Below are 27,416 nucleotides of genomic sequence, written 5' to 3'. Positions count from 1 at the left end.
GTATAGTATTGTTGTGTATCTTTGCATATGTTCAAGCATGTTAATGAATGTAGATGAAGAATAAATAGATCTTGGGACAAGTCTTCTTGTGTTTAGATGGAATTTTTGGATGGTCCATTTCGTCAAAAGATCAATTATTGCATGGGGGGGGGGGCGAAGTGAAATATGCTGAATTTGCTCTTAAAGCAAATGACGGCCAGTCTAGTTGCCTGTCATTATCATGAGGCCATAGTAAGTTGCTGTTTGAAAGTAGGCGGTGGCGAGCATGGTACAACTGTGAAGTAGCACATGTTCTCACTGCATTTGTATGATGCTGTTAAATCAATCAATCATACATGTTTTTTAGGGAGTCCTTCGGTCAGTGGCCATCATGGTAAAATCCAAATTGACTTCATCCCTAGGCCCTACAGCTTCAGGAATTGATATTTTACTATAATCGGCCTTTATGCATCAAAAGTGCTATTTCAGTGGCAGCAAATTGCAATAATATCAGAAGCTATTAACATAAACTAATCATACCAACAGCATGATACCGTTAAACATATCAGTCAAATCTGGTTCAGCAACCACTCAAGGGACTGAAGAAAACCGTTTTTGAGGCCAGGTGGTTGCTGAGGACAGGGTGGGGTTAGCTAAATTTAAAAATGGACAGGACTGTTCTAATGTGGCTTATGACTGGAGGTGGTTGCTAGGTGATTGTCTGACCAGGTTTAACTGTACATGTACATATGGGAAAATAAAGGAAAAAACCCACTCTCTATCTGACAGAATTCTCCAATGAAGCCCTCTGTACAGTCACAGACATAGCCGTCAAATCCAAAGGCCAACTGCAGGTCGTCACACCCTGGGTCTTCAGCAGGTCCTATGCAGGTTCCGTTATTTTGGCACTTTTGAAGTACAAACACGTCAATGGGTAAGATCTTTGACGTTCCGCCATTGCCGTCTATACCGTGGATGGCGAATGAGTCTTTGCCAAAGAAAGACTCGTTGCTAGAGATGTATGTCAACCTGGTTAGTGCCCAAGACAGATCATCTACTTCTTTGGAACTGGTCGTGTTCAGATTGTCTGGTTTACAGACGGTGCAGGTACTGTTGATTATGTTGAGGTCGTTGATCATGTTACAAGGTGTAGACAGGAACATAACTTTTTTGCACACAGGGCCAACTTGGAGGTCACCATACTGTGGCTGCGATACGTTGAATACCAAGTCGTCTGCAGCATCTACGTCGTACAGCCACAAGACGATGCTGTGTTCGTTGCCCTGCTTAACTGGAAGCTCCACGGGACCGTATGTATTTGGGCCTTGATCAGAAACAACGTTGACGCCATCTCTCAGGAAGAGCAGATCTGGGTTATCGTTTTGCGGCCTCACATCGATCGTAAGAGTCGCCCGAACCTCAAGAGCGGCAGTCTGTCCTGTAGGTTTCTCCTGAACAACAAAGCTGATTTCAACAGGTCCAAAACAGTGCAGGCATGGTGTGTATTCAAGCAGTCCTTCGGGACTCAGCACAACATTTCCCATTACATCTTCTTCAGTGTCCAAGGAGAAGATCAGTTCGTCTCCCTCTGTGTCTTGAGCCAGAAGCTGAGCTCTTAGAGTTCCTGCGTCTTCGTACATCCACATCGCTGAAGGAGATGTGACGACAGGCGGGGTGTTTATTACGTCACTGTCGACTGAAAACTCGGCAAACTGTGTGGATCCCATGAAGAACTCTTCTTCACTTGAACGACGGCGACGTACACTGTCCCCTGATGTTTTGCTGGTGGGGTGTGTCGAACACACCTGCAAGAAATGGCAACAGTGTGCAGTATACTGTGTGTTTTTTAAATCACATTACTTGTTCTATTTGGGAAAAATTCGAGAAGCTAGAAATTTCCTGACAAAACTGAAAAGGGGCTCAAACAGAAGTCTTAGAATCCAGAAAGACACATAATCTGACCTTTTGTTTTCTGCAAGCTATCACTATTCAATATTAGAAATGTTGAGTTTTAAAAGCATTGACTTCAAAACTTATTATTGGACAGCATTTCTCTGACTTGATAATTAACTATTGACTACTGAATGTCACAACCCATCAATTATCTTATGTCCAACAAGTAGGGCTTCCTTTTCTCAAACAGATTTAGAAATCCCCTGAACTAAATTTACTCACATTCACATGCAGCAGGTTCTGCTCCCAATCATATTCCATGTTGTTTTCTGAGTTGAGACAGGTACGGGAGGCATCCATCCACTGCTGACGCTCTAAAACACATGTGGATCATTCATGGTCATCCTTCAAGGCTAATAAAATACAACTATCACAAACAGTTATCTTACCACAAGGAAACATTATACATTGTATCTGTAGCAACCTAAAGCAACAATGGCCCCGTATGGCCAAGAACTGTGAGACTCCATCTGCGCAATATCCCTACCAGCTAGGGAGTTTGCAGACTATGAACTAGAAATAGAACTAAGAAAAGACTGGAGTCAGTCAAGGGATGGGTTCCTCTTTAGGAGTGATAACATCATGGAATGATGATGAAAGATGTTGAGAATAGTGAAATGATAATAGTGAAACTTTTTGTGATGTGTCATTAGCTTCCAACTTGAAGGTGGAACTTAACCTTTAGCACACTGAAGGAGCCATTTGGCACCTAATTCCCTATTGTTCACAGAGTTAGGCAGCAGGGAGAAGGTTAAGAATTACCAGTGCTCCAGAACAGTAGTACAGGTAGTGTCCCTTCAGGAATCAGGTCTGGGTTTATCGGGATTGTGATCTCCAGTGGTCCTGTCAGCGGCTTGTCACGGAGAAGACTGATGAAGAAACTCTCCTCAAAATCCCTCAACCTGAAACACAAAAGTGAAACTGATCTAGAACCAGTTTACCTCACTGAAGAGCTAATCTTCCACTGGCCGTGACAGAGAAGACAGACGCTATGTTCAGTGTATTGGGGAAACTCTTTTCATGAAATACAATAGATAAGTCTAGTAAACAGTGGACCACGGCTTAACGTTCCGTCCTAACGAATGTGACCCTTTCCAGTAGCATGCAAGTCAGGAGAGCAACAACAGCCGGGATTCAAACTTCCAACCTCCTGGTCCAGAGGTAGGGCAGCTAATCACTGGACTACATGTACACATGCTACTTTGGCACTGGACTAAGCACATTACAGAAAAAAGATAATCATAATATATTACAAAGCAAGAGATAATGATACATAATATCATTCCTAGAGGGAATTTCTACAAACTTTGTCCACCACAGCATACCTTCCATTCAAGCTTCTTTCTGAATCGTTCCTTGTTGTTTGTGGGTCGACGATGAATGGAGTGAATGTTAAGGAGGCACCGGAGATGTACTCCTCTTCAACATCATGTTTGCTCAACATCCCAGCAACTAGACCATCGCCAGGAGGAACACCTGCATGGTCGGAAGTACAGATTTAAATCATCGTCATGGCAACCAAACAGAAGGCTTGGTTTCTAAAGCTTACAACAGTAGATCTTTACATCTGATTCACAAATAAATGTCGATGAATAACTAAGAAGATTCATCTGATTCAGTAAAAGCTTCTTTACGATACATATTTTCCATTATCAATGACACTCGTAGGATTCATGGCAACCAAACAGAAGGCTTGGTTTCTAAAGCTTACGACAGTAGACCTTTACATCTGATTCACAAATAAATGTTTTGTCGATAAATAACTAAAAGAACATTCATCAGTAGAAGCTGTTCTTTACAATACATATTTTCCATTACGACACCCGTAGGATTCAAATACATAATAAGCAGATAACCAAAGACATGTAAATGTGTGATATACACTTGTCGCATTGAGTGCACCAAGAAAAAGAATGCGTGTCAAACTATTGTTACCATCAGCCACGATGACAACTCTCTCGTTGACGTTGGTTCTAACAGACCTAGTTGCTGATGAGGAGCTCAGCACAACAGACACTTTACTGCTGTTGGTAGCCTTGGCAACTACATCACCTTCCCCTGTAAACAAAAGCACCAAAAGCTCAATTTTGAATAATATCTGACTCCCTATTATCAACCGTAAATGTAGAACAAAAAAAAATAGCATGATATATATGTATGAGAGTCGTCTACAGTAAAGTTATTTGCGCATGTACAGGTTTCCATTAAATGCCTATTAGAAGTTTCCCAACATTTCTTATTCTACAAGATATAAAAGCTTGCATTTTTCTACACAAGTGTTAACTGATTTTAACATTCAAAAATGATTTAAGACGTGTATACTAGGCACTCACTTGAGACAACGATGACTTTCAGGTCAATGATGCTGCATTTGTGTGCTGAGTTACACGCCTTTACTTTTACGTACATCTTCCTGGAGAAACATTCAGCAACGCGATTTAGTTGCATTTCATGCCATACATTCATAAAGAAACGATAGAAACATACATGGTGGAAATACAGTCAAACCTGGATTCGGCAACCACTCAAGGGACCGGAGATACGGTTGTTGAGGACAGGGTGGGGTTAACTATATGAAATTGGACGGGACTGTTTTAATGTGGCTTGTGACTGCAGGTGGTTGCCTGCAACAGGTGGTTGCATGCAACAGGTGGTTGCCTGCAACAGGTGGTTGCCTGCAACAGGTGGTTGCATGCAACAGGTGGTTGCCTGCAACAGGTGGTTGCCTGCAACAAGTGGTTGCCTCCAACAGGTGGTTGCCTGCAACAGGTGGTTGCCTGCAACAGGTGGTTGCCTTCAACAGGTGGTTCCCTTCAACAGGTGGTTGCCCGACCAGATTTGACTGTACCAACTTCAAGGTAGTAAAACAATGCTTTCCATCTGTCATAATTTCATCTCATAGTCATTATAGAGCCACACCTCGAGCACGTCAAAGAACCCACCTCACTTATCGCAAAGTGTCAAGGATCAAGCCTTACAGAGCCCAGTCTTACACAACTTGTACATGTACTTATTGTACAAAACTGGTGCGATACATTAAAAGGCAGTTTACCTGTTATGCAAAACAAACATTGTCAAACAAACAAACAAACAAACAAACAAAATATTATCATCAGACTCCATAAAATTGTACGTACCTGCCGGGTTCCATGTTGAATTTGTTGACCTTTGGAGTACTTTGGTCTTGACTTTGCAAGTTTCGAAGGTCAGAGATATTTGCCACGACAAGTCCGTTAATCAGAATTTGTCCATCCTTGACTAAAACTGTGCCTGACTCGTTGTATCCAACCTGCGTCTCTGGTATGATGTCTTCCAAGACTTCTGTACTACCAATACTGAAATCTGGAGAAACAAACAATGATATTGATACATTGAAGAAATTTACCAAAAGTAACAAAATTTCACGAACTGCCAAACACAATGTAGGATAAAACAAAACAATACAGCACATTATAGAGTCATGCATGTTGTGACAATAGTGATAAAAAGTAAATGGCTTAATGATCATATACTAAATACGTTGATGAATGTTAGACATCCAGGAAAACAATATCAAGACAATTCATATTCTAAATGGTTCTCTGATTTATATAATACTGGATGAACTTGAAAATCATCACTATTGAAGTGTTTTGATTCATTGTCATATTATACTGTGAATAAGGACTATCAAATTTTCACGTACAGTAGCCAGTAATTCCCTCTCGCTTGTCAAAGTCCGGCCACGATACTTCAACGGAAGACTTGATGCCAGGACAGACCGACACATCGACCTCGCTTCCATCGTTTTGTTCTTCACACTTTACTCCAATAGTGACGTTTTCTGATGATGGAGATTCCTCGAGGAAGGTCACACCTGTAGGAATAGTAGTTTATTTATTTTTATTTATCCAGACTTACCACATTTGTGGAAGGATTGACATAACAGGTGACTCACCTTTTAAAGATGTCAACCCAGACCAGACTCTAAGGTTTGGACCATCGCATACCGGGGCATGCCCCTACTCTTTTTCGTTGTCTCACTAATGGTACAGTCGCAATCGTTGTAGGTTATCATACGATTTTGATGCCGTAGATTTTTCAAACAGGCTGAGAGAGTACCAACTGACAATAAGGATCTAAGACTTTTTCCAGAACAAAACAGTGATTATTGCAGGACACGTCCATGACTGTACCAAGAACACCCTCAGCTTGCGATCATACAACAATTGCACAACTTCAGTCCGCAACAGTTACAGTAGAAATAATTTAAAAGTAATTCTTATTTTCATTTTCTAGGTTTAAATCAATGTCCCACTGCATCTGGCCGCCCGGCCTTGCATTAAGTGTCAGGATTAATCAGATAGCCACAACACTAGCAGGCCTCAGAGCCTGGGATCGTTTCAACTGTGCCACCTACAGTAAAAGTGCAAGAGATCTACATGTTCACGCAAACTTTATGCAGCAGTTTTCAGTGTCCAAAAAGAAGGTAAAATATTAGATTGTCTCTCCTACCGTCATCCTTACAACTTTCCTTTGACTATGACAGAAAGGTAAAAGTTCATACCTGTTGTGCTCATTGTAGTGTTCAATCCTGCTCCGTTCACAGCCATGACAGTTGCATAGTAGGTATGAAGGGGTTCCAAACTACCCTCCAGGTCACTGTTACTGGCATTGGTAGATAATCCAACAGACACAAAGTCTTGGATGTCGGTTGACAATGGAGCAGTACCGATGGCCCAGAAATACTCAACAACCTAAAAAGAAACACAGAAACGTACTAGAATTTACGAGTCATTTTGTGGATGCTTGACTGTGTGTGTAAATCTACCATTACACTGTAACAGTATTTCAAAACATTCCATGCATCAATGGTTAAGTGTTTTGTACCTACCTGACTTTCTATGTCATACGCTTCCCACCTAGCGGCAATGGTGCTATTACTCCCTTGGAAGTCAGACTGTTCATCTTCAGACCAGGCAAGATCCACGTGGTACAACGATTCAAATACTGGTGGGGTCGCATCGATGTATACTCCATCCGAGGAGGATAACGCAAAGCGACCAGACCCTTTTTTGGAATAAACAAGTAAAATACATTCAACATTGCAATATTGTGGTGCATAAAGATTGTTATAATTGTGAATAGCAGTCAATAATATGACAGGAGAAAAAAAACTGTCAACAAAAATTTTGGGCTTACACATCCGGGTAAAAAAAATGGTAAGCTCTGGTATACAAGGATGAGGACTTAGAACTAATTAGATTACTTCCAGGTCGATAATGTATTATGCAATATAATTGTATGGTGTACTCAATTGTTAGTAGTGACATCATCTTGCAAAGGAAATGGAATGTATCATACATTTGTATATCATCAATATTGAATCTACATGATGACAAAAAGTACTTAATACTCATGTGTTAGTTAGTTAAAATCCTCCCACACCATAAGGTGTATAGGGCGGTGCCCATCTCCGTTTCATAGCCCTGGGCCACACTGTGGTGCAATCACTGCAGCGGGCTAGTCCACTGGCAGTGGAGAGTGTTTAACTTCCATACTGTTTCATAAGTATGCACCATCTTTATAAAGTATTTGGTATGACTCAATGCGCCTCTTGTCCAGAGGTGTCCTATCCGGGAGTTGAACTTGGGGCTTCTGGTTCCAAGTAATCAGAACCAGATGTGGTAAGTAACAGAAGCGCAGACCACTACACCACAGGGACACCCCATACTCATGTGTATTGCATAGTTTTTAAAGAAAAAAGATTCCCCTACCCGAGACAGCCTTTATTGTTACATAGTAGAGAGCAGGAACAGATATGGTTGAGTTATCCTGAGTGATCATCATGTGAGTTGACAGGTGGAGGTTGGTGATGAGCACGTGATGAAGTGTTGTATCATCAACCGTGCAGTTCATGTCACAGCTGTATGTACTGCAGTCATCCATGCAGGGTGTGCAGAGGTCTTCAACCTGAGAGAAAACAATCATTAGGATATAATGAACAGTTATAGATTGTTATGCTGTCCATGTCTAATTCCATTGTGATGTCTTGTCTTTGTCAGCAGGGCTGGCCCTTTGTAATCGCCACAGGCTATTTGGACAGCCCTGGCAATCAATCAATCCCCCCATCAGCCAATCAATCCACCAATCAATCAAACAACCAATCAAAACAATCAACCAAAACAAACAATCAATCAATCAAAACAATTATTAATTCAGTACAATTCAATACCAGCCTACACTAAATCATATAGAATATCTATGAAACACCACATTGACAGGTGGACATTAACATATAATTATGGTGTGACGAAATTCATTTAATTTTCTAATACATCATCACACAATGTAAAATATCTTAAGTTTATGTTTCCCATATTGATAAAAAATACATTTGGTGAATATTCATTAAAAAAATCTAGCAGTAGAGTGAAATGTTTAAATGTATGCATGGCTCTTTCAAGTTTGTTCTAATTCTTTACCTCAAAGAATGTCTTGACATCATCCGCCCCCTTACTCGTACCAACACCAGCATATAACTTCAAAATGGAGGTGCTGCCATCTTGAAATGGAGTCCCGTATCGACATAACATATCAGCTGATGGTGGGGTCCTACAAAAGGGAATGTAAAGTGATTTGAATAATTGCTGTATTTTTGCATAACTTCCACCAAAAGTCTGCTGTAAACAGTAGTAATGATGCTGTTATTAACATTATAATCATTGTAATATTCTAGCCTTGAAAAATGACAGGCAAATATCTGCAACTGAGTACAGAGTAACTGTTCATGAACATAACAGTGTCAGTTTCCACTGTTTCAAAGGATGCTTTTCAGTGACCAAGTTGAAAATTAGATTTTGTTACTAACCTAAGGTTTCTGAAGTGGGCCTTCGCAGTTGGTGGGTTGAACACATCATGGAATTCAGCAACCGCTCCTTGCTTGCTTCTAACAGCCAGAATTAACTTTGTTGACAAGCTGACCGGAGGGATCCCAGTTATTGTTGTAAAGTACTGCCCATCAATATGTAGCTCAATGCCCCATAATTCCTAGATAACAAGAAATGATTGATGAGATGGGAAGTAGGCATTATGGTTAATGTACATAGATGTGAACAGTAGAGATGATGATACATTAAATATTCTACAAATTTAAACCAGATTTACATACTATACATGTATTACTAATGTACATGTATACAGTATTAACAAGTACTCAAGGGACTGAGAAAAAAATGTCTGGTTTGAGGGGGTGGTTGCTCCAGACAAGAGGGCTTTAGATGTAAATTTGGGCGGGACCGTTTCAATATGGATTCTGACAGGATCAGGAAGATCTAGTCCTTTACTAACTTGGCCCAAACAAGTCGGCACAAAGGTCACCAGGGTGTTGGGCAAGTTGGTCTGTTTAGTCATTGGCCGAGTTGGTAAAGGGCCGAAGCATTCGACATCCCTTATCAGTTATGACTGGTGCTGGTTGGCTGAGCTAGGTGGTTGGCTGGTCAGGTTTGACTGTATATACCTGGAGTACCTAGCTCATCTAGGGTTAGGGACGTCCCTCGGATAGGACGTTAAATGGAGGTCCTGTGTTTGGGGAGAGCCACACCCCGCACACGTAAAAGAACCCACCACACCTTTTGAAAAAGAGTAGGGGCATGCCCCGGTGTGCGCTGGTCCAAATCTTTCTGTCTGGAGTTGGTGATTCCCTACATATCACCCAGATTGAGGTCTCGTTTCAGCCATATGGTGATTTACACCATTCACCCGGACGGGAGAACTGGTGCATCCCTGTCTTGTACGACAGCCAACGAAAGGGTATGTCACCCCATAAAAAGGGCGGTATAACCCCGTCTTAGCGAAAGCACCTCGACTGATGATGACGACCTGGATAACATACATCCACAAATCTATAGAATCATTAATATTGTAGTGATGTGTCTACCTGTGTTGCATCAGTCCTGTCCACCGTGTACTTGAGGCTGTAAGTGTGCCAGGCCTCGGACGCATCAAAGCCCAGCTCTATTTTCTCGTATTGCAATGCTGACGGATCATCCTGAAAGCGCGACCACAGCAGCGCATAGTACTTTGTAGGTCCTTCTGTTGTCACTGCTTTGGGATGAGAAAGTACAACGTGGCAGAGCTATTAGGTTATGAAAGCTTTACTAAATAATACAGTTTAGTTCAGTGTTTGTTATAAACAGGTAAAAGCTCTGTCTGGGCTTATCTTAAAAAGAAAGAGCAGCTAAATGGAGTTCAAACATCAATAATGATATCACAATTCATACATCAATGTACTACAAACAGATTATAAAGTAAAAATACAGCTACTGTTCAGGAACTCAATGAATACTAGTAAGCAAAAAAGGAGGATGTACATAGTCTCTTTAGCAGCAACAGATTGCCCTTACAAAAGTTTTTCTAACTCTTTTCAGATGATATTTGCAGAGCAACACATACAGCGACATCACATGTGGAATGGGATGCTGCACAATGCACAATTCTCTCACTCTTCTTCTTATATTATATCTCTTTATTCATGTACAATTAGATATTACCATGGAAAATGTCCATTCCAATTCCTGTATATGGCAAGGTACGTAGTACAGCATTCTCATCTGATATCTCATCTGAACCATCATTGACAATCTGCCAAGGATTTTCTGTGGGTGCTGCAGTGGTTGTTGGAGTACTGGTCGTGAAATTTGAATCTTCGTCAGCCTCCCCCGGCATTTCAAAGCCGCCGACTACTCCGGCTGGTCCATTCCAGAACACCAGGGATGTAACAGAGTCCAACTCACTGCCTGCAGCCACCATGTCAACCTGGATAATTATTTAGTAAAACACACAACAGTGTTTCAACACCAGGGACAGGCAAACAACAGTTTTAGTAACACTGTTTCAGCACTAGGGACAGGCCCATAACAATTTTAGTGACATTGTTTCAGCACCATGGACAGGCCCATAACAATTTTAGTGACATTGTTTCAGCACCAGGGACAGGCACACAACAGTCTTAGTAACAGTGTTTCAGTACCAGGGACAGGCACACAACAGTTTTAGTAACAGTGTCTCAGCACCAGGGACAGGCCCACAACAGTTTTAGTAACAGTGTTTCAGCACCAGGGACAGGCCCACAACAGTTTTAGTGATATTGTTTCAGCACCAGGGACAGGCCCACAACAGTTTTAGTGATATTGTTTCAGCACCAGGGACAGGCCCACATCAGTTCTTAGTAACATTGTTTCAGTACCAGGGACAGACATACAACAGTTTTAGTGATATTGTTTCAGCACCAGGGACAGGCATACAACAGTTTTAGTGATATTGTTTCAGCACCAGGGACAGGCCCACAACAGTTTTAGTGATATTGTTTCAGCACCAGGGACAGGCCTACACCAGTTCTTAGTAACATTGTTTCAGCACCAGGGACAGGCATACAACAGTTTTAGTGATATTGTTTCAGCACCAGGGACAGGCTCACAACAGTTCTTAGTAACATTGTTTCAGCACCAGGGACAGGCCCACATCAGTTCTTAGTAACATTGTTTCAGCACCAGGGACAGGCACACAACAGTTCTAAGTAACATTGTTTCAGCACCAGGGACAGACACAGAACAGTTTTTGGTAACAGTGTTTCAGCACTAGGGACAGGCCCACAACAGTTCTTAGGTTATGTACAAGAAGTAAGACAGCTGTCAGCTCCCCCACACAAGTTTTGTTAAAGATAGGGATAAAGTTCAATGATCAACTATTTCTGAGAGAAGGTTTCTCACTATGAACAAAGACATTGTGCAATGCCAAAGAAAGCATCAAACGACCTGTATTTTGGCAGTGGCTGAATGTGATATAATTGGGACTTACTTGAAAGACCCCTGGTCCTTCATGATTCAGAACCGTCATGTATCCACCAGAAATCATCCTCTCTGCTCGCACATCTCGTACCATAGTCAATGTCAGTCCATTGCTATCACTGTAGGACAGCTGTTAATGCAAAAAGTGTTTTTTCTTTAAAATTGATAAAGTTTGCATTAGGTCCTCATGTATCTGTTGGTAGTTTTTCAATGTAATATGTACACAAAAGAAGTTTGCCTCATCGTTACATTTTTTTGCATCAATTATTTACAAACTATTCATATGCTGTACTGCAAACTAACCTGTTCAGGGACAAACTTAATGCGAGATGCTTCTATCGAAGTTCCCCAGACACCTTGTGCTGTTACTGGACTCCACTCCTCAGTTGGCTCAACCAGAGCATGATGGTTGTAGGAGCACTGGTACTCTTGTCCATGGAACAGCGTAAAGGAGCCTGTAGAGGAAGCAATGTGGTTACTGTAAATGCAGAAATGTTTGCGGTTATTGCGGTTAACTGTTCAGCGCAAACTTAAAACTGCTGCAAAACTTTTTGCCCACCTATGACTGTATGCTACTATTGTGTCAAACGCAAACTTTAAACCACCACAACCATTACATTTTCTCCCTACCGCAAAAAAACAACAACGTGATCCTTATACAGTATTGTGCACCTTGATTTATAATGACAATTTGGGGTGAATTGCCCTGACTACATCATCTCTGTAATGAACTGTAGTCACAGTGACAATTTTAATCAAATTATGTTGACCATGTTAATCATGGCTAGAGTTAATGTGCCACGCTGTAGGTTAGGGTGATCATATCGGCTCCTTAATACATGTAGTACTACACAGATGCAGACTTTGTTCTGACAAGATACATACATTTACACAAAGACAGTATATGACATTCATGGTGAATAATGTATTTTCACTCTGAAGCAGTCAAAGCAATTCTCGTCTGATTGACTGACATACAAAACTCTGAAGCAGCAATATATGGTAGTATCAGATCCTCTTAAACTTTACTCTACAAGCTAATTTACTAACCGTGAAGGAAAGAGGTGGAACTTTGGTGAGAGACATCACGTTGGAACGTATCTCCATCTATAACATCTCCGGCTATGGGGTCACGCTTGTCAATCAAAACGGGGGACGATGTCATCGTGGAGAAGCCTGTGGCATGGTTGACTGCTTTTAGTTGGATGAAGTAAACCATAGATTCCTGTGTGAAAAGAAAGGTTACTAGTAGCAGGAGTAAAGAATATTGTTGTCATTGAAAATCTATTCGTGATGGTACATGATATATATATTATTAAATATTATAGTACCTCTGTTACATTATGGATAATCAAAACTGTTTTGAGTTTACAATTAAGCATGTTTTACACCTACATGTATTTGCATTTGCATTACATGACTTGTACATTGTAACTTTCTAAGAAAAACTCACTGAATACATTTTAAAACTCACCTATGTAGCGGTACAGTGGGATTCTAGATATCTTTCAGGAATTCTTTCTTTTCCAAAACTATTTCAGGTTTACATGTACATAACTATACTTTTCCTCTTTATAATGTTCAATTATACATTGAAACTTTTGTTTCTGTTTTGATTCCTCGTTATCCAAATACCATTCCGAGTATCTGAAACATGGGATAACACTTAACAACAATACAAAATGATTACCTCAAGAAACAAATCCACAAAGGTATAGCTGCTGTAGTTGGCATGAAGAGTGACTGGATTAGTAAGTTGTGGGGCGTCGTCAGCAGTGTTTCCGCACTGGACCGGTCCCAACAAAGTGATGTCGTACTGAAGGATGCCGCTCTCCTCATCCAGGAAGTCCTCCCAGAGAACAGTCACTTCATCGCTACGATCAGTGAACTGGACAGGCTGGAGGACAGAGTTATTGTATGTATAAGTATTAAGAATCATGTATGTATTGCACAAACTGTTTTGATATACATATATCAGAACATTTTGTACAGTGTACATTAAAAGGGTGAACTGCTGCACAGTTGAGCTACATGTAGAATTAGCAAAACAAATTTGAAAAGACAATTCAGACTGAGATATATCACCACACAAATAACAAAGAATGCAAACCTTGCAACTTGTGAAATGAATACCTTGGTCCGGAAATGATGCCAGCATTTTGTAAGTTGCATTGCATATGTCTGTACATGCATTTTCAACTCTATTGCATATTCAGACTCCAAATTATTGCCTGAAGGTTTCACTTACCAAATTTGCAAATGGTCCAACTTGAACCTGCCCTGTTTCTGGTGGGGTTATGTCCACCGTAACGGGAGAGGAGACAACATCACACTGGAGACTTTCATCCGAAGCCATGACGGTTACGTAGTACGTCCCCTTGTGCTCCAAGGTCATGTTGGTAAGATCAACTAACGTGTCTTTGTCGACATTGGTGAATGAGTGTACGTCAAAAAGGCTGGCGTAGGCAGATGTCAACGCACCGCTTTCATCGAACTGGTGCTGAAGGACCATAAATATAATATTCAGATTTATTACAGTTCGTCACATCAAGAACAGTTATCATCTTACTAATAAATAATGCTAGACATCAAACTGCTTATTTTTATGTTAGATCTGGTCACAATGTGTCAACCATTCCTTGGGCACCACAATTTGCTATACACATGTATTAATCACAATTATCATTTTTCTGAACCACTGAATTTAGTACATTCATGTACATTCATCAAAATTAATATACAGAATTTGACTGCTTTTATGCAAATCCAAAAAAATTGTAATGTTCAAAACCTACCATTTTGGAACACTCAATGTTGTCAGTATCGAACTTGACTGTTCCTAGTCCCCAGTGGTAGTATCTGACTGGCAGTGAAAATTCAAATCCGTCCCATGAGAATGTCATCGCTGAGGTTGAAGATATGTACCTGAAAGTAAAATAAGTACATTTACTTATTAATGTAACCTAGATGTAGACTGATCATGAAAAGGAAGAAAAGATTGTTGCATTGATACATCACTGCAAAAGCTGTGTGTGTCGTTGTGTGTGGATCTAGTGTCATAAACATCCTTTGAATCATAAAAGAATAATATCTCAATTGGCCACTAGCATAAACATTACCGTACCAATTGGTATTTTATAACATTGTTAGTATAATAAAAGCACATGTGCTCAAAAGAATTAATATAAAATCAAATGTGTTCTGTGCTGCCCATACATATCACACTAGTTCATACCTTTGAACATTGATCTTTCCACTAGAGATCACTTCAGAGCCGACTCCCACTTGTATCCCATTTGAAGTGACGTCTGTAGTACTGGTCGTCACACTGTAGCCTCGCACGGTTACGTAGTACGTTGCACGGGGCGTCAGAGGTAGGTCAAGCAGCGTCACAGTTCGGTTTTTGCCCACATTTGTGAACGGGACTATGTTGCTTCTGGTACTGGCATAGCGACGATCTGATCCGACTGCGACTTCGTAGTGATCAATGGTTTGGGGTTCGTTGTTTCCCAAGTCACCCCTTTCGTTCCCTGAAAATGTATGCAATACATGAAACAATATCAGTTCTCATGTACAATTAAATTGGAAATCCCTGCCTAGACATATACAACAGCGACAACAAATACAAACAGATGTCATATGTGACAGCTGTTACAGTATAGTACATGGATAATGTACTACTCAGCATCAACATCAGCAACTTTTTGTTAGTTTTTGAGACAAAGATGATTCATAGTACATGAGACTATTAAATGTTTAATATAATGACCTATTGTCTTGTGACAGGCTGAATAAAAGTGTGAAAAATGTTGGTAAGCTTGAGGAATGAACCAATCTACTTTATAATGACCAATCGTCTTGTGATACTAGAATGTTTTACAGTTGAAAAAATATATTAAATCAGTACAGATGAATACCATTCTATCAATGGTTATATCTGTTGAAATGGATGGGTTAATCAGCTAAAACAAATGCTTGCAAAGCTGTGCACTGACCATCCAATACTTCTGCCACTTCTCTGTCGATGCCAAACTGGTCCCAGTTTGCCGACAGCGTTGTGATGGACAGCTGGAAGTTTTGGTCCAATCCCAGAACTGGACCGTCCCGAACCTGCCCGGGTATGAGAGGCTCCTTCCTGATGCTGATTCCATCAGACCGCAGGACGAAGTCGTCGCCAAGTTGGTTTGTCCCGCGAACAACAACGTAAAACGATTCCCCGTCTTTTGCTTTGATGTTGCTGTTGTCGCCAAAAGTTTGATCTGTGATCAAATCAGATATATTGTGATGTAAATCTTGAAACGTTAACAGTGATCTTATTTTGAAATTCGTGATTTTTGCCGGGATCTCTCCACTGCACATGATGTTGAGGAATAAGCATATCCATTGTATGTACTACAGAATTGTTTTAACTGCAAACTTTGAAGACCACAAGTACAAAAGCCTCTTTCCCCCTTCTACTGCAAAATTTAGTTCTCGCAAAAAAAAATGAATTTACAGTAATCAACAGAGCAATAATACATGTATATTGTTCCTTGAAGATAATTATGCACAAATCAAATTGCATGTTTTCAGAAATTTGATTTTGAATTTAAAGAGGTCAGAAGTCAGTCATACCTCCAGGAAGAGTGGTGAAGGGCTGAATGACCACACCATCCATCCGGTGTATTGACCAGTCATATTTGACCATAGGACATGGGTCGCCAAAGCTCCATCTAGCCGATAACTGCTCACTTGAAGCTTGAAAGTCCCTGCAGGGAAAGTCATCGTTTTCATATACATTGTGTATTTTGAATAGTGCATACATGTACACAAACTAAAAACAATTATAGTAAACCTAGCCTCCTTTGCAGACTTCTTTGAGTAGCTGCGTTTTTTTTTGGGGGGGGGGCTGATACATGATTTTTTTTACACAGGCTAAGGTTCTCTAATGCCGGTAAAGGGAGTTTCGCAACTGAGGGAGTTACATGTATGCCTCTCGTAACTCCCTTCGGTGGCATAACTCCCTCCGTCGCCACTTCAAGAAGTCTGTGAAGGAGACATAAAGTAAATCTTGAGATACAATTAGATCTCTACTCTTTTCATGACATTGTATTAGATAATTTTCATGAGACTAATCTAAAGCAAAACCTAAAATAAACTTTGTATGTTGTCAAAATCTTACAAGTATAATAAACGAGATATGATGGACATCTTATCTTGTTATGACACAGATTTTGTACATTTCTGTGTTATCAAAATCTTACATGTCGGTGTCTGGCTGGTTTCCATCATAGACGAACTGTTGTCCCAAAGGCTGGAGACCTGCAGATATCCTGCTGATGAAAACACCATCAGACAAGGCAAGTGCAAACTGTCCTGCTCCGTTGTACCCCCGGACGGTGGCAAAGACCTGAGCCACACTCAGGAGATCGAGGTGGGTGAAAACATAGGATGTCGTTCCAGAGGGAACCTCGGTGAAATCCTGTAGATCCCTCCTCCCCGAAGCAGTTCCAATGGCAATTTCATATCTGTGTGATGATAACAGTTTTAATTCATTTATAATGGATGTTTGGGTCAATAACATCTGTGACTTAAAGGAAACAAAAAATATGGCTTCATGCATTAAGATGATCACTATTACTGTAAATGCAATTAAGTTCGCATGGTTTTTATTTCGCGGTAGGGAGAAAATGGTGTGTTTTAAGTTCGCGTTTGAGACAATAGTAGACGAGGGGGTAGGAGGGCAAAAAATTTTGCAGTGGTTTTAAGTTCGTGTTTGAGACAATAGTAGACAAGGGGGTAGGAGGGCAAAAAATTTCACGGTGGTTTTAAGTTTTAAAACCACCGCAAACATTTCTGCATTTACAGTATAGTCCACTTTAAGTCAGTGGAATAGTCAAGGATGTAGCCTTAAGCTGGCAGGCTGGGTTATTCAAAAGCAAAATTTTGATTACGTTAGAAATGGTGGATATTGCCTGTATTTCAAACCTATACCCTCTGTCACCTTACCTTACAATGTCTGTTTCAGGATCATGGAACGGCTCCCAAGCAACACGGATGTGATCAAGGGACATCTGGCATATTGCATCCATTGAAAGGCACTCTAGAAATGACATTTCAAAAATGTTTACTACACAGTTGGATATGAAATGATAATCAACTTCTAAAAGTGACAATTTCAGATTCAACACCTTAACCACATTGTATAAGAAATAGGTTTAATATACAGTCAAACTTGGGACTAAGGAAAAATGGTTGCTGAGAAAGTTGGTTGCTCCAGACAAACTCAATATGACTGGAGGTGGTTGGCTGTACCAGGTGGTTGGCCAGCACAGGTTGGCCGTAACGTTACAAAGAATGTTTCTGTACATGCCACAGTGACTGTAGTTACTCTTACAAATAATCTTTGAAAATTGATTCTTTACATGGTAGAATTGCAACCGTACAGTTACTGCTGTTAGAAATGACAACTGACCGATATGATAAGAATTTACGATTCAAACATAAAGGCAGGTGGATTGATATCAAAAAGATAACAACACTATTTGTACGTACCCTCTTTAGTATTACACACTGCTGCTGCAAGATCCCCACTGAATGTCACATTGTTGTCATTGACTTCAACAACTACTCCAGGTACCGGGGGCGTCGTGTCAACATGAATAGCCCTGGAGTAGCTGGTGCTGTGAAGATTTGCCCCGTTTACTGCTGTCACGGTGGTGTACAATGTTGCTCCTTGTTGAAGGAAACTCTCGTTCAAACCTTTGTCATGGGCAGAAAAAAAAACATGTAGTTGAACATTATCAATTTTGACTGTATACCTGGCCTGACAAGATTGCAATCATGTCAATCTTGTAACATCATACAATACACAACAGTTGTTTACTAATGGCTATATGGCAGATTGTACTACACCAAAGCATATCAATTTGGGTGTGGTAGCAAAGCATTTATCAACAACCACATTTTCGTTACTACCATAATTTGAAGGACCCCTCAGTTTTGATAGTGCCACAGCTGCTACTGTAACTGAAAGTCTGAAGTTACCAGCTTTGAAAGGAAAACACCAAGAAGGTCATGGGTAAAAGTTAAAGGATAAAGCAGTCATCCTCAATGGGGGTGAAGCATGATGTTTTTTTCAAGTAGCTAGGGGTCACTGCAATGCGGCTTTGCTACGGCTCGCGTTTTTGGCCCTACTCTTCTCGATAAGTGTGTTGAGTTCTTTTACGTGCAGAGGTTTGGGGCTTGAGGCTAATATGCTTGAAGCTCCCTCATACACAGGGCCACCAGCTTTACCTCCCCATCCGAAATGATGAATGCAATCCCTTACAACACGTCCAAGCTGGAGCCGACCCTAGGATTGAACTCTGGCCCCAGGATACACGGATTTTGATCCAGATGGCAAAGCAGCGGGGTTGCATCACCTGCACCACAGGGACCGGTGTAGGTCGTGAAGAGAAATAAATCTCACCTGATACACTTAAATGGCTTGTTGGTGGATAGATGGTCGTGGAGTTGACAACAGAATCGTCCCCTTCGCTGACTCCGACACTGACGATGTAATGTTGAATGCCACTTTCTTGGTCATTGATGCTGTCCCAGCTACATGTGAACGGCACCTCGCCGGATATGTGCTGAGGACATGCCATGTCATCGACATGCTCTGGTGGAGTAGCGTCAAAAACAACTGGGGGAGAAATATCCGAGGATACCAGCCCGACCTGTAGAAGTGAAAGAATGGATAGAAGAAGGGATTCATGAACATCGAAATATCTGTTTTCCTAGTCTTCAAACTAATACACTATCTGTCATGCCTTAAACAAATAGAGCTGGTCTGCAAACCCCATGACACTAGCTACTGGTCATAGCAGTGTTCGGCTGGCCTTTCTGTCTGAGAAACATGTAAGTAGCAAAATTAACGTTTGTAATAATTGTAGGGTCACAATCAGTGATGAAGTCCAGTTGATTACAATGTTTTGTAGCGGTATATCTATCATGTCCTTAACATAATCAATTACATACAAGTAAAAAACAGTTGTAAGTTACATGACCCTTACCTTGTTTATTGCAGACACAGTCACTACATTCGGGGTGCCATCAGTAGATGGAGTCAGAAGGCCAGCTGGAAGACTGGTTCTCTTGTTTGTGTTGGTACTATTGTACACATCAGCACTGACTGGTGAAGACCCAATGGCAAACCACGCCCCCGCAATGGAACTTTCGTTGTCTCCTACGGTCCATTCTGCAGACAAGCTGCCTACGTTTGCTGATTGGTAAACTGTCCCGTGTTTTAGCTGTTTCTCGTTTTCGGAGTCATCATCATCCTCACCAACTGAGATGATTGAAACGCTAGGAGCTGATTGGTCAACACCAAAGCCATCTGACGTCGACTCTAGGATGTTTCCTGCCCCAGTTATTGCCCTGACACTGGAATAATAGCGATTGTCCGCCGAAAGTGGCAACAGAATCTGTGCAATTCCACTTCCAGATGGTTCTGTTGACACAAAAAACAACCAAAAAAACATTGAAATACTTAAGAAACCACATCAATCTTTGATTCAACAATCCTCGGCCCAAAGAAATACAGACATTGAGTCATACATTATAATAATATACATATGGTACAGTCATTAGTACCATCTTTAACATTAGACATATACATGATTGAATATGTAATATAGCTGTCACACATGGACATTAGCAGTTTGTGGGTCAGATACAAAAAGACTTACATTGTTATTGGATTACCTGGCCTATTCAAGAAGTACTTCTCAGTTTGCTCATGTAGCACAGTGGCAAAGACAATATCTCTCTGGCTCAGAAACAAAGACTACAATGTACATCAATGTTTGTATGATTACCTTCTAGTGACACGATTCCCATGTCCGTGAAAGGCTGGACATCATCTGAGCCAGGACTGGTCCCTATTCCCCACTCGTAGGCGGCAATGCCGTGTTGGGCACTCTCAAACCCTTCAAAATGCAGACTCGCTGTCGTCGTTTCCAATTGGAAATCGACATCTATCGCTGTAGATGCCATTTCACTCAGTTCTCTGGATCCTGCACCGTCAAACACTATTCCACTGACATCAGCTGCTACTACCTTGATAGGACTGGTGCACAAAAATCGTAATGATGGTTATCATAAAAATGCCGATTGCAATTCTAAGTCAAACATCTTTGACCGACAATGACAAACCAATGGAGGAATTAGAGTAAAGTCAACTTCATTGTTACAGTAACAGTTAAGGATCAAGTGTTCAATTATTAAGAAGACAGCATGGTTGCTGAGTCATTACTTGCAAAAATAAGATTAGATTGTTAGATAAGAGAGCAATAATGTGATACTGTTGTAAAGGAAGACATGATTTCGACAAATGACAGCAGAGTGATTAATCACAACATATCTAATCCCTTTGTGTCAATGAAACTTTTAAGGTCTACCTTGATGTCACTGTAGTTGAGAAAGCCCCAGCACCATTCTGTGCCCTGACTGAAACGTAGTAGATCGGGGATCCGTTTTCGAAAAGGTTAAGGGTAAGCTCTGTTAGAATGATGTCTGTTACTTCTCCTATGTTGTAGAATCCCACTACATCGTCTCCTCCTGTGTATTAACATAAAATATGTTGATTGGTATTAACAAGATATTACTAGACAAATAGAGCATTTGCAATTATTTTCCAAAGAAGCAGACAGGTGCTGTTGGTGTCCCATATTTGTATTTGCATGGATTGTTGCTCAAGCTGACACATCATCCTTAACATCAATTTTGTGTTTCATTGTCAAGTTTCTATAGGCCTCCTTCTAGTATTCTTTTCTTTGAGTTGTAGACATAAATATGTATTAGTGGTTACTTAAGAGGATCAGAAGATCTGAGCTATGATTCACTGAAATGCAAATAAGGACACCAACATGGCAGTAGACAGCAATGACATTGCATGAAAATGCTCTATATGAGCATTTATTAAGTACATTGCAGCAGCTTTTTTACTCTTTAAGCATAGGTTAGGCTGCAGCTTCTTTTGGCGTATTTTTATTGGGCAGAAAAAAAGGAAACCTGACAGATAAAAAACACTTTAAAAGACGCCCAAAACAAGCCAGGGCCTAACCTCTTCTTGGAGAGTAGCACTTTTTGAGATCAGGTGCCCAAGGTTTGAGACTCATACCTCTGAAGAGAGTGCTTATATTTATATGATAGCGTGTTACAGACTGTGTACTTTTCATATCTTTTTCTACTCACCATGGGTAGTTCCCAACCCTATCCAGTAGGCATCTATTCCACTTTCCCCATCCAGACCCAACCAACTGGCAGCGAGGATTCCCGTGTTCGCAACGACAACGAAACTGTTTGTCAGCTCTTCATCCATTCCAGAGAGGACTCCAGCATGAACAAACAGGATCTGAGGAATAGCATCCAAAACGAGATATCAAAACCGGAAGTTCCACTGCAATACCTTATAAAGTTGTTAGGGGGCCTAAAATCAAATCATTAAATTTTCAAAGTCTCATCAAGACCTACTTACATACCAATATCAAGACAATCCACCCAGGCATTCCCGAGTTATCGTAACCACACACAAACAGACACATGCATTAAATATACATGCACACACAGACACACGTTCCCTAAAACATAACCTTTTGGCCAAGATAATCAACAGTTTTTGTCTTCTATGATTTAAGTTAAGCAGAGACCCAAACGCTATGTTAAAGTTGAGGTAGTTCATTGTACTTAACTGCGTGTTTTTGTTAATCACTACAAAAACGTAGGTGATGATTGTACAGTATGATGAAATGTGGGAAACTACTTTGATACATGTATGACTGTGTAGGCTTAGACTGTAAACTTTACAATCATTGAACAGTCGAGATCTGTACAATACTTTAGATTGCAAAGAACTACAAATTCAATCTGTGTCTCATTCATTACCTCAGGGGGTGTTGGATCAATAAGAACACCGTCGGTCTCATGAACTGCTGTTAGTCCAGCGGCGTTGATGGCGTGTACTCTGATGGTGTAGAGGGCACCGATATTTAGAGTTAGAGGCTGAGTTGACGTCCAGTTCTGCAATCCTCCATCAAGAGTGACACTGGAATTGGGAAACATAGCAAAAAAAATGTTGCAACTTCTAATAGTGGAACACAAAAAATGCTTCTGCCCATACTCTGAAAATATCCCTAACCATGTTGATCTGTGGAAACCTGAAATTTATTTTTTGCAGGGGCATATGAAGTTGAAAAGTCAATATCAAGCCCAAATAGAAACCACATACAACTGTTTACGAGGCAATAATATAGGGCACTACAATGTCTCTCTCTCTCTCTCTCTCTCTCTCTCTCTTTCTCTCTCTCTCTCCCATAGCTTCGGGGCAGCATAGCAATCAGTGAAGGCTCTCCACTGCTGGCGGTCTTCCGCCAGTCTGGTCATCTAGTTGCCTGTATGACCGGTCCACTCCTTTAAATCTGTGATCCATGACTGATGGGGATGTCCACCTTCCGCTTTTCCCTGAAGAATTGTGTGTGAAAGACTGCCTTTTGCCCTAGACACATGCCCAAACCACTGCAGTTCTTTTTTACAATGTGCATGACTGTAAAGTTAACATTTATCAATGTGCATTTTCAACTTAAACTCCAGACAAACCTTTGTCCAATAGGGCTCCTCGTACCACCATGTTTCTGGTACACCTGCAGCTCGAGGTAGTCCACACCTGTTTCCTCGTCCGTAAACATCCAGTTTGCCGTCAACTCTGTCGTACTTGCCTAATGTTCAATGCAAAATGATTTAGACTAGCTGTGAAAAACACAATTCAAAAAGTAGAGTGGACTTATTCCTGAGCTAACCGACAGCTATCGCACTGCAGTCATCCCTCAGTAAGGCATCTGGTGCCGCATAGTTCCCATTTAGAACTTTTATTCACCCGGGGAAGCCATGACCTCAAGTTTTACACCATCCACGCAAGAACCGATACATATAAACACTCCTTCTTTCCCCGTACTGTCCAACAGTTGAACACCCTGCCTGGCACGGTTGCGACGGCTCCCACCGTTGAGTCGTTCCGTGCCAGGCTGGAGGACTGCCTGCCTTAGCCGGGGACCTCAACTCAAGACGCCCCCCTCCCTACTTTGCCCCTGAAGAGGCTATTTTTGGGTACTACCAATGTAGATGTAGATGTTATTCAGCCTGTCAGACCAGTTTTGCCCTGTCAATAAAAGTTCTTAACAGGAACTATGCGGCTCCATGCAGATGCTTTACTGAGGGATAACTGTGGTACAATAGATGTTGGTTAGCTGGAGAGTGAGTTCACTCTACTTTATACAGAATACAATTCAGTTGTAATTGGTAATCTTGATAACTAGATGACTGACGGGAAATAATAACAAAACTTACTGAATATTGTGCGTCTTTATCTGGGTTCAAGCCATCACGAAGGTAAATCAGTTCTGGTGGAGTGAGGTCAAGTACAAATCCATCGGACATCAGGCTCGTTACTCCGAGAGCCCTGTTGGTGACATTGAGGTTCACAAACACCTGGTCTCCTTGGTGAAGGTGGAAATGATGCCAGCGGAAGCTCGTGGACAGCCCGACGGATTCACTCTCGTGAAGCACGATCAGGTTGTTTTCAACTGAGGTAAACAGAGCATGATAGTGCGTGTTAGACTGATGGCTCTAAGTCATCCCACCTTAGTCTTTAATCCTTTTGTTTAGAGTAATCGTACATTAAACATGCATTGAAATACGAACTCATACCAAAGATATCTTACAGTGACAAAGCCAGATACATGTAACTACTAACAAAATAATAATAGTATACTGTAAATGCATTTAAGTTCGTGTGGTTTTTATTTTGCGCTGAGGCAAAAAGGAGTGTTTGCGGTGGTTTTAAGTTTGCGGCAGTGCTATAGTCACATACCGCTACAGTATTGGACAAAACTATTTGCGGTGGTTTTAAGTTTGCGGTGAAATGGTCGCTGCAAAAACCACGAACATAAAATCACCGCAAACATTTCTGCATTTACAGTACTCTGTATTGGCATACAGTCTTTGGAATTCAATAGAGCTTGCTGCACCACACATACAGACATTTTAAGGTATACTATTACTTGTTGTGAGTAAAGTCATGTTGATGCACTGGCCTAAGTTCAAAATTTGCACAGCACATTCAATTTGATAAATAACAAATTTCAAACTACTCCCACACCGCCTACAAAAATAAGCTTTCGCAGTAAAAGAATGATTTATGCACTAATCGTAAGGCTTCACATTATACTTTCTATACCTTGGTCTTTTTCTTTTTTGTGAACTGCTACAGAGTACTGCTGGATACCAGACTCTGGATCTGTGAACCCACCCCAGTTCCCCGACACAGTGGCAGGGCTGGAGGAGTAGCTGATATCTTCACCAGCGGTGTCTCCATCTTTCAACCAACCAGCTTCTGGGGGAGTAAGGTCTACCAGTACTGTAGAATGGAAATGTTTTAAAACATGTTTTAATCCACCTGCATTCAGCCAGCTGTTTCATATGTAAAGTAAAGCGGTCAAACCTCAGACTGAGGTCGAAGCATGATGCTTTTTCATTAGCTATACGTGCAATGCAACCTCACTATGGCTCGCATATTTTTGGCCAAGCACACCGGTTCACCCCTTCTCTTCTCGACAAGTGTGTTGGGTTCTTTTACGTGCAGAGGTTTCATGCCCTAAAGCTCCCTCATACACGGGGTCGCCGGCTTTACGTCCCATCCGATAGGACGATGCAAGCTATTTCATACCACCAGAGTATACATTGGATTACTGTTATTTCTGTACAAGAACACATTTACTAATTCAGGGCTGACAGGTGTATAGTATATTACCCCTAGTACATGTTTGTAACACTTTTTAAATTTCCAATTTCAATGCATTATTGACAGTTATTAAATTGTAAGAAATCACTAGTATTGAAAAAAAGAGGTTGTGTGTACACTAAGTCTTTATACATTACCTCCTTCACTGTTGGCCGATACATTAAGCCTTTTGTGCCCTCGGTTGTACGCGACAAGCGTTGAATAATATCTTGTATTGTGAGTCAAGTTCACAGTGCTGTCGCACTGCAAATGGACAGTATGCGGAAGACGCCTGAAGTCAACAACATCGTCATCCCCAGGAGATGTTCCAACACCCCACAAGTAGTCGGCTGCAGAAAGAATGAAATACGATCAACTTTAAAGGTAAAGTTTTTCTTTCTATGAAAGCAGTTCTCACTTATAAATAAAGCTAGCACCTCTGGTGGACAGTTCTATAACTAATATAGTATTGCATGATTACAAAATGGATAATGAATATACAAAACACTTTGTTTATCCCTGTATCTCTTCAACAAGCAAAAGACTACACATTCAGCACCAAGGAGAGGACCATAATCTTGAGACAAAACAATTTGGCATCCCCAAGTGTTGAATACTGATCTGTTGTGAGAAGTTACATTTGAGTATGATGAACACTTTACCTATTCCTGTGTCTGGATCCCGGAAGTTTTCCCAGTTTGCGCATATTTCACTCTGACTGGATGTGAAGTTCACTTGCCGACCATGACTTTTCCCATCGTACAGGTCTCCTGCGAGAGGGTGTGTGGTGTCAACTAGAATAGGGTACGGGCCATGACTTGCTGTCCGCAGATCAACTAAAAGGGAAAGACAGTAAAATAGGATGCTGAACAATGCATGGCTTGCTAATCATATATAGAAAAAATGCATTTCAAGCACTCTAAGGGTTCAGGAACATTGCCATTGGTCAGTCGCTCCCATTCCACAAGAATAGTACTCTAATAAATACATGTGTAAACTTTGAGACATGTCAATACTAAACTTTAATAACTGAAGCTGAAATGGTTCAATATATTAATATTTACTCTGCATGATTTTCAGCTTATACATGTAGATTCCATTTGTACTTGATGTCTGCCATACTGCTGGTTTAAACCTAAAAGACACTTAATCATAAATATGCATACATTTGTTACACGTTTCTGTGGGCCAGTATAGATTGAACAAAAATCTGTGATAAAATATCCAAATGCAACAAACATGTTATTTCTGTATCTTTGATATTTTCGGTTTTGTAACCAATAAAAATATCATACTAGGCGGCAATTTCTTGATGACAATAGCTTTCAGAGCTTGTTATACATGACTTTTGTATATAAATGACAGTGTGTAAGACATCAAAATAGTCTTTTTGAAGACATTACCATTGTTGACTGCACGGATACGTAACCATGTTGGCAGACCGTCTGGGATTTGGTGGACGAACTCTACTGAATCAGTGTCCCCGTGTAGAAACCAGTCAAGGATGTATGTGTCCCTAGTGCTTAGGCCAAGTCCAATGTGCATCTCTTTGATATGGGAGAGTGGATCACTGTAAACCATCAGAAAATACAATATCCACATCAAATCCAATGTGCATTCATTTGATAAATGCCTAGAAATGAAAGTGAATTTTGTATGCAAAAGAAATAACATCTTGAACTAATCTTGTAACCTAAAACACCCATCATTGGGACAGCCTTGGACAGTAAGATACATTGTATTAATTTATAACTTAATAGGAATCAGCAAGGAAAAAGAAAGATTTACGATTAAAGTTTTAATGTTATGATAGTCAACCTATATATGATAGTAAACGTTAACGATTTAAGTTTTGTTAC

General features: G+C 40.7%; 1 protein-coding gene across 1 annotated transcript in view; it reads right to left on the bottom strand.

Annotated features, from left to right (window-relative positions):
• Nucleotides 1–27,102, bottom strand: part of LOC136420465 (uncharacterized) — a 33,994-nt gene extending 6,892 nt beyond the window's left edge. The window contains exons 1-39 of the mRNA XM_066407404.1: nt 26,961–27,102; nt 26,220–26,393; nt 25,716–25,907; nt 25,015–25,194; nt 24,126–24,361; nt 23,379–23,497; nt 22,668–22,827; nt 21,978–22,137; nt 21,182–21,341; nt 20,600–20,850; nt 19,796–20,232; nt 19,210–19,459; nt 18,294–18,500; nt 17,748–17,841; nt 17,003–17,266; nt 16,374–16,507; nt 15,755–16,018; nt 14,995–15,289; nt 14,555–14,684; nt 14,008–14,259; nt 13,450–13,656; nt 12,810–12,984; nt 12,063–12,214; nt 11,770–11,889; nt 10,464–10,728; nt 9,851–10,017; nt 8,783–8,961; nt 8,397–8,526; nt 7,689–7,884; nt 6,806–6,981; nt 6,479–6,668; nt 5,618–5,788; nt 5,070–5,274; nt 4,266–4,345; nt 3,868–3,990; nt 3,258–3,408; nt 2,695–2,834; nt 2,155–2,246; nt 755–1,784 (exon numbers count right to left, since the gene is read on the bottom strand). Coding sequence (XP_066263501.1) covers nt 755–1,784; nt 2,155–2,246; nt 2,695–2,834; nt 3,258–3,408; nt 3,868–3,990; nt 4,266–4,345; nt 5,070–5,274; nt 5,618–5,788; nt 6,479–6,668; nt 6,806–6,981; nt 7,689–7,884; nt 8,397–8,526; nt 8,783–8,961; nt 9,851–10,017; nt 10,464–10,728; nt 11,770–11,889; nt 12,063–12,214; nt 12,810–12,984; nt 13,450–13,656; nt 14,008–14,259; nt 14,555–14,684; nt 14,995–15,289; nt 15,755–16,018; nt 16,374–16,507; nt 17,003–17,266; nt 17,748–17,841; nt 18,294–18,500; nt 19,210–19,459; nt 19,796–20,232; nt 20,600–20,850; nt 21,182–21,341; nt 21,978–22,137; nt 22,668–22,827; nt 23,379–23,497; nt 24,126–24,361; nt 25,015–25,194; nt 25,716–25,907; nt 26,220–26,393; nt 26,961–27,102 — 8,050 coding nt within the window. The remainder of the gene's footprint in view (nt 1–754; nt 1,785–2,154; nt 2,247–2,694; nt 2,835–3,257; nt 3,409–3,867; nt 3,991–4,265; nt 4,346–5,069; nt 5,275–5,617; nt 5,789–6,478; nt 6,669–6,805; nt 6,982–7,688; nt 7,885–8,396; nt 8,527–8,782; nt 8,962–9,850; nt 10,018–10,463; nt 10,729–11,769; nt 11,890–12,062; nt 12,215–12,809; nt 12,985–13,449; nt 13,657–14,007; nt 14,260–14,554; nt 14,685–14,994; nt 15,290–15,754; nt 16,019–16,373; nt 16,508–17,002; nt 17,267–17,747; nt 17,842–18,293; nt 18,501–19,209; nt 19,460–19,795; nt 20,233–20,599; nt 20,851–21,181; nt 21,342–21,977; nt 22,138–22,667; nt 22,828–23,378; nt 23,498–24,125; nt 24,362–25,014; nt 25,195–25,715; nt 25,908–26,219; nt 26,394–26,960) is intronic.
• Nucleotides 27,103–27,416: the final 314 nt, after the last annotated feature.

Source organism: Branchiostoma lanceolatum, chromosome 15, assembly GCF_035083965.1.
Source record: "Branchiostoma lanceolatum isolate klBraLanc5 chromosome 15, klBraLanc5.hap2, whole genome shotgun sequence".
Classification (NCBI taxonomy): Eukaryota; Metazoa; Chordata; class Leptocardii; order Amphioxiformes; family Branchiostomatidae; genus Branchiostoma; species Branchiostoma lanceolatum.
This window is presented reverse-complemented; position numbering and strand designations above follow the sequence as displayed.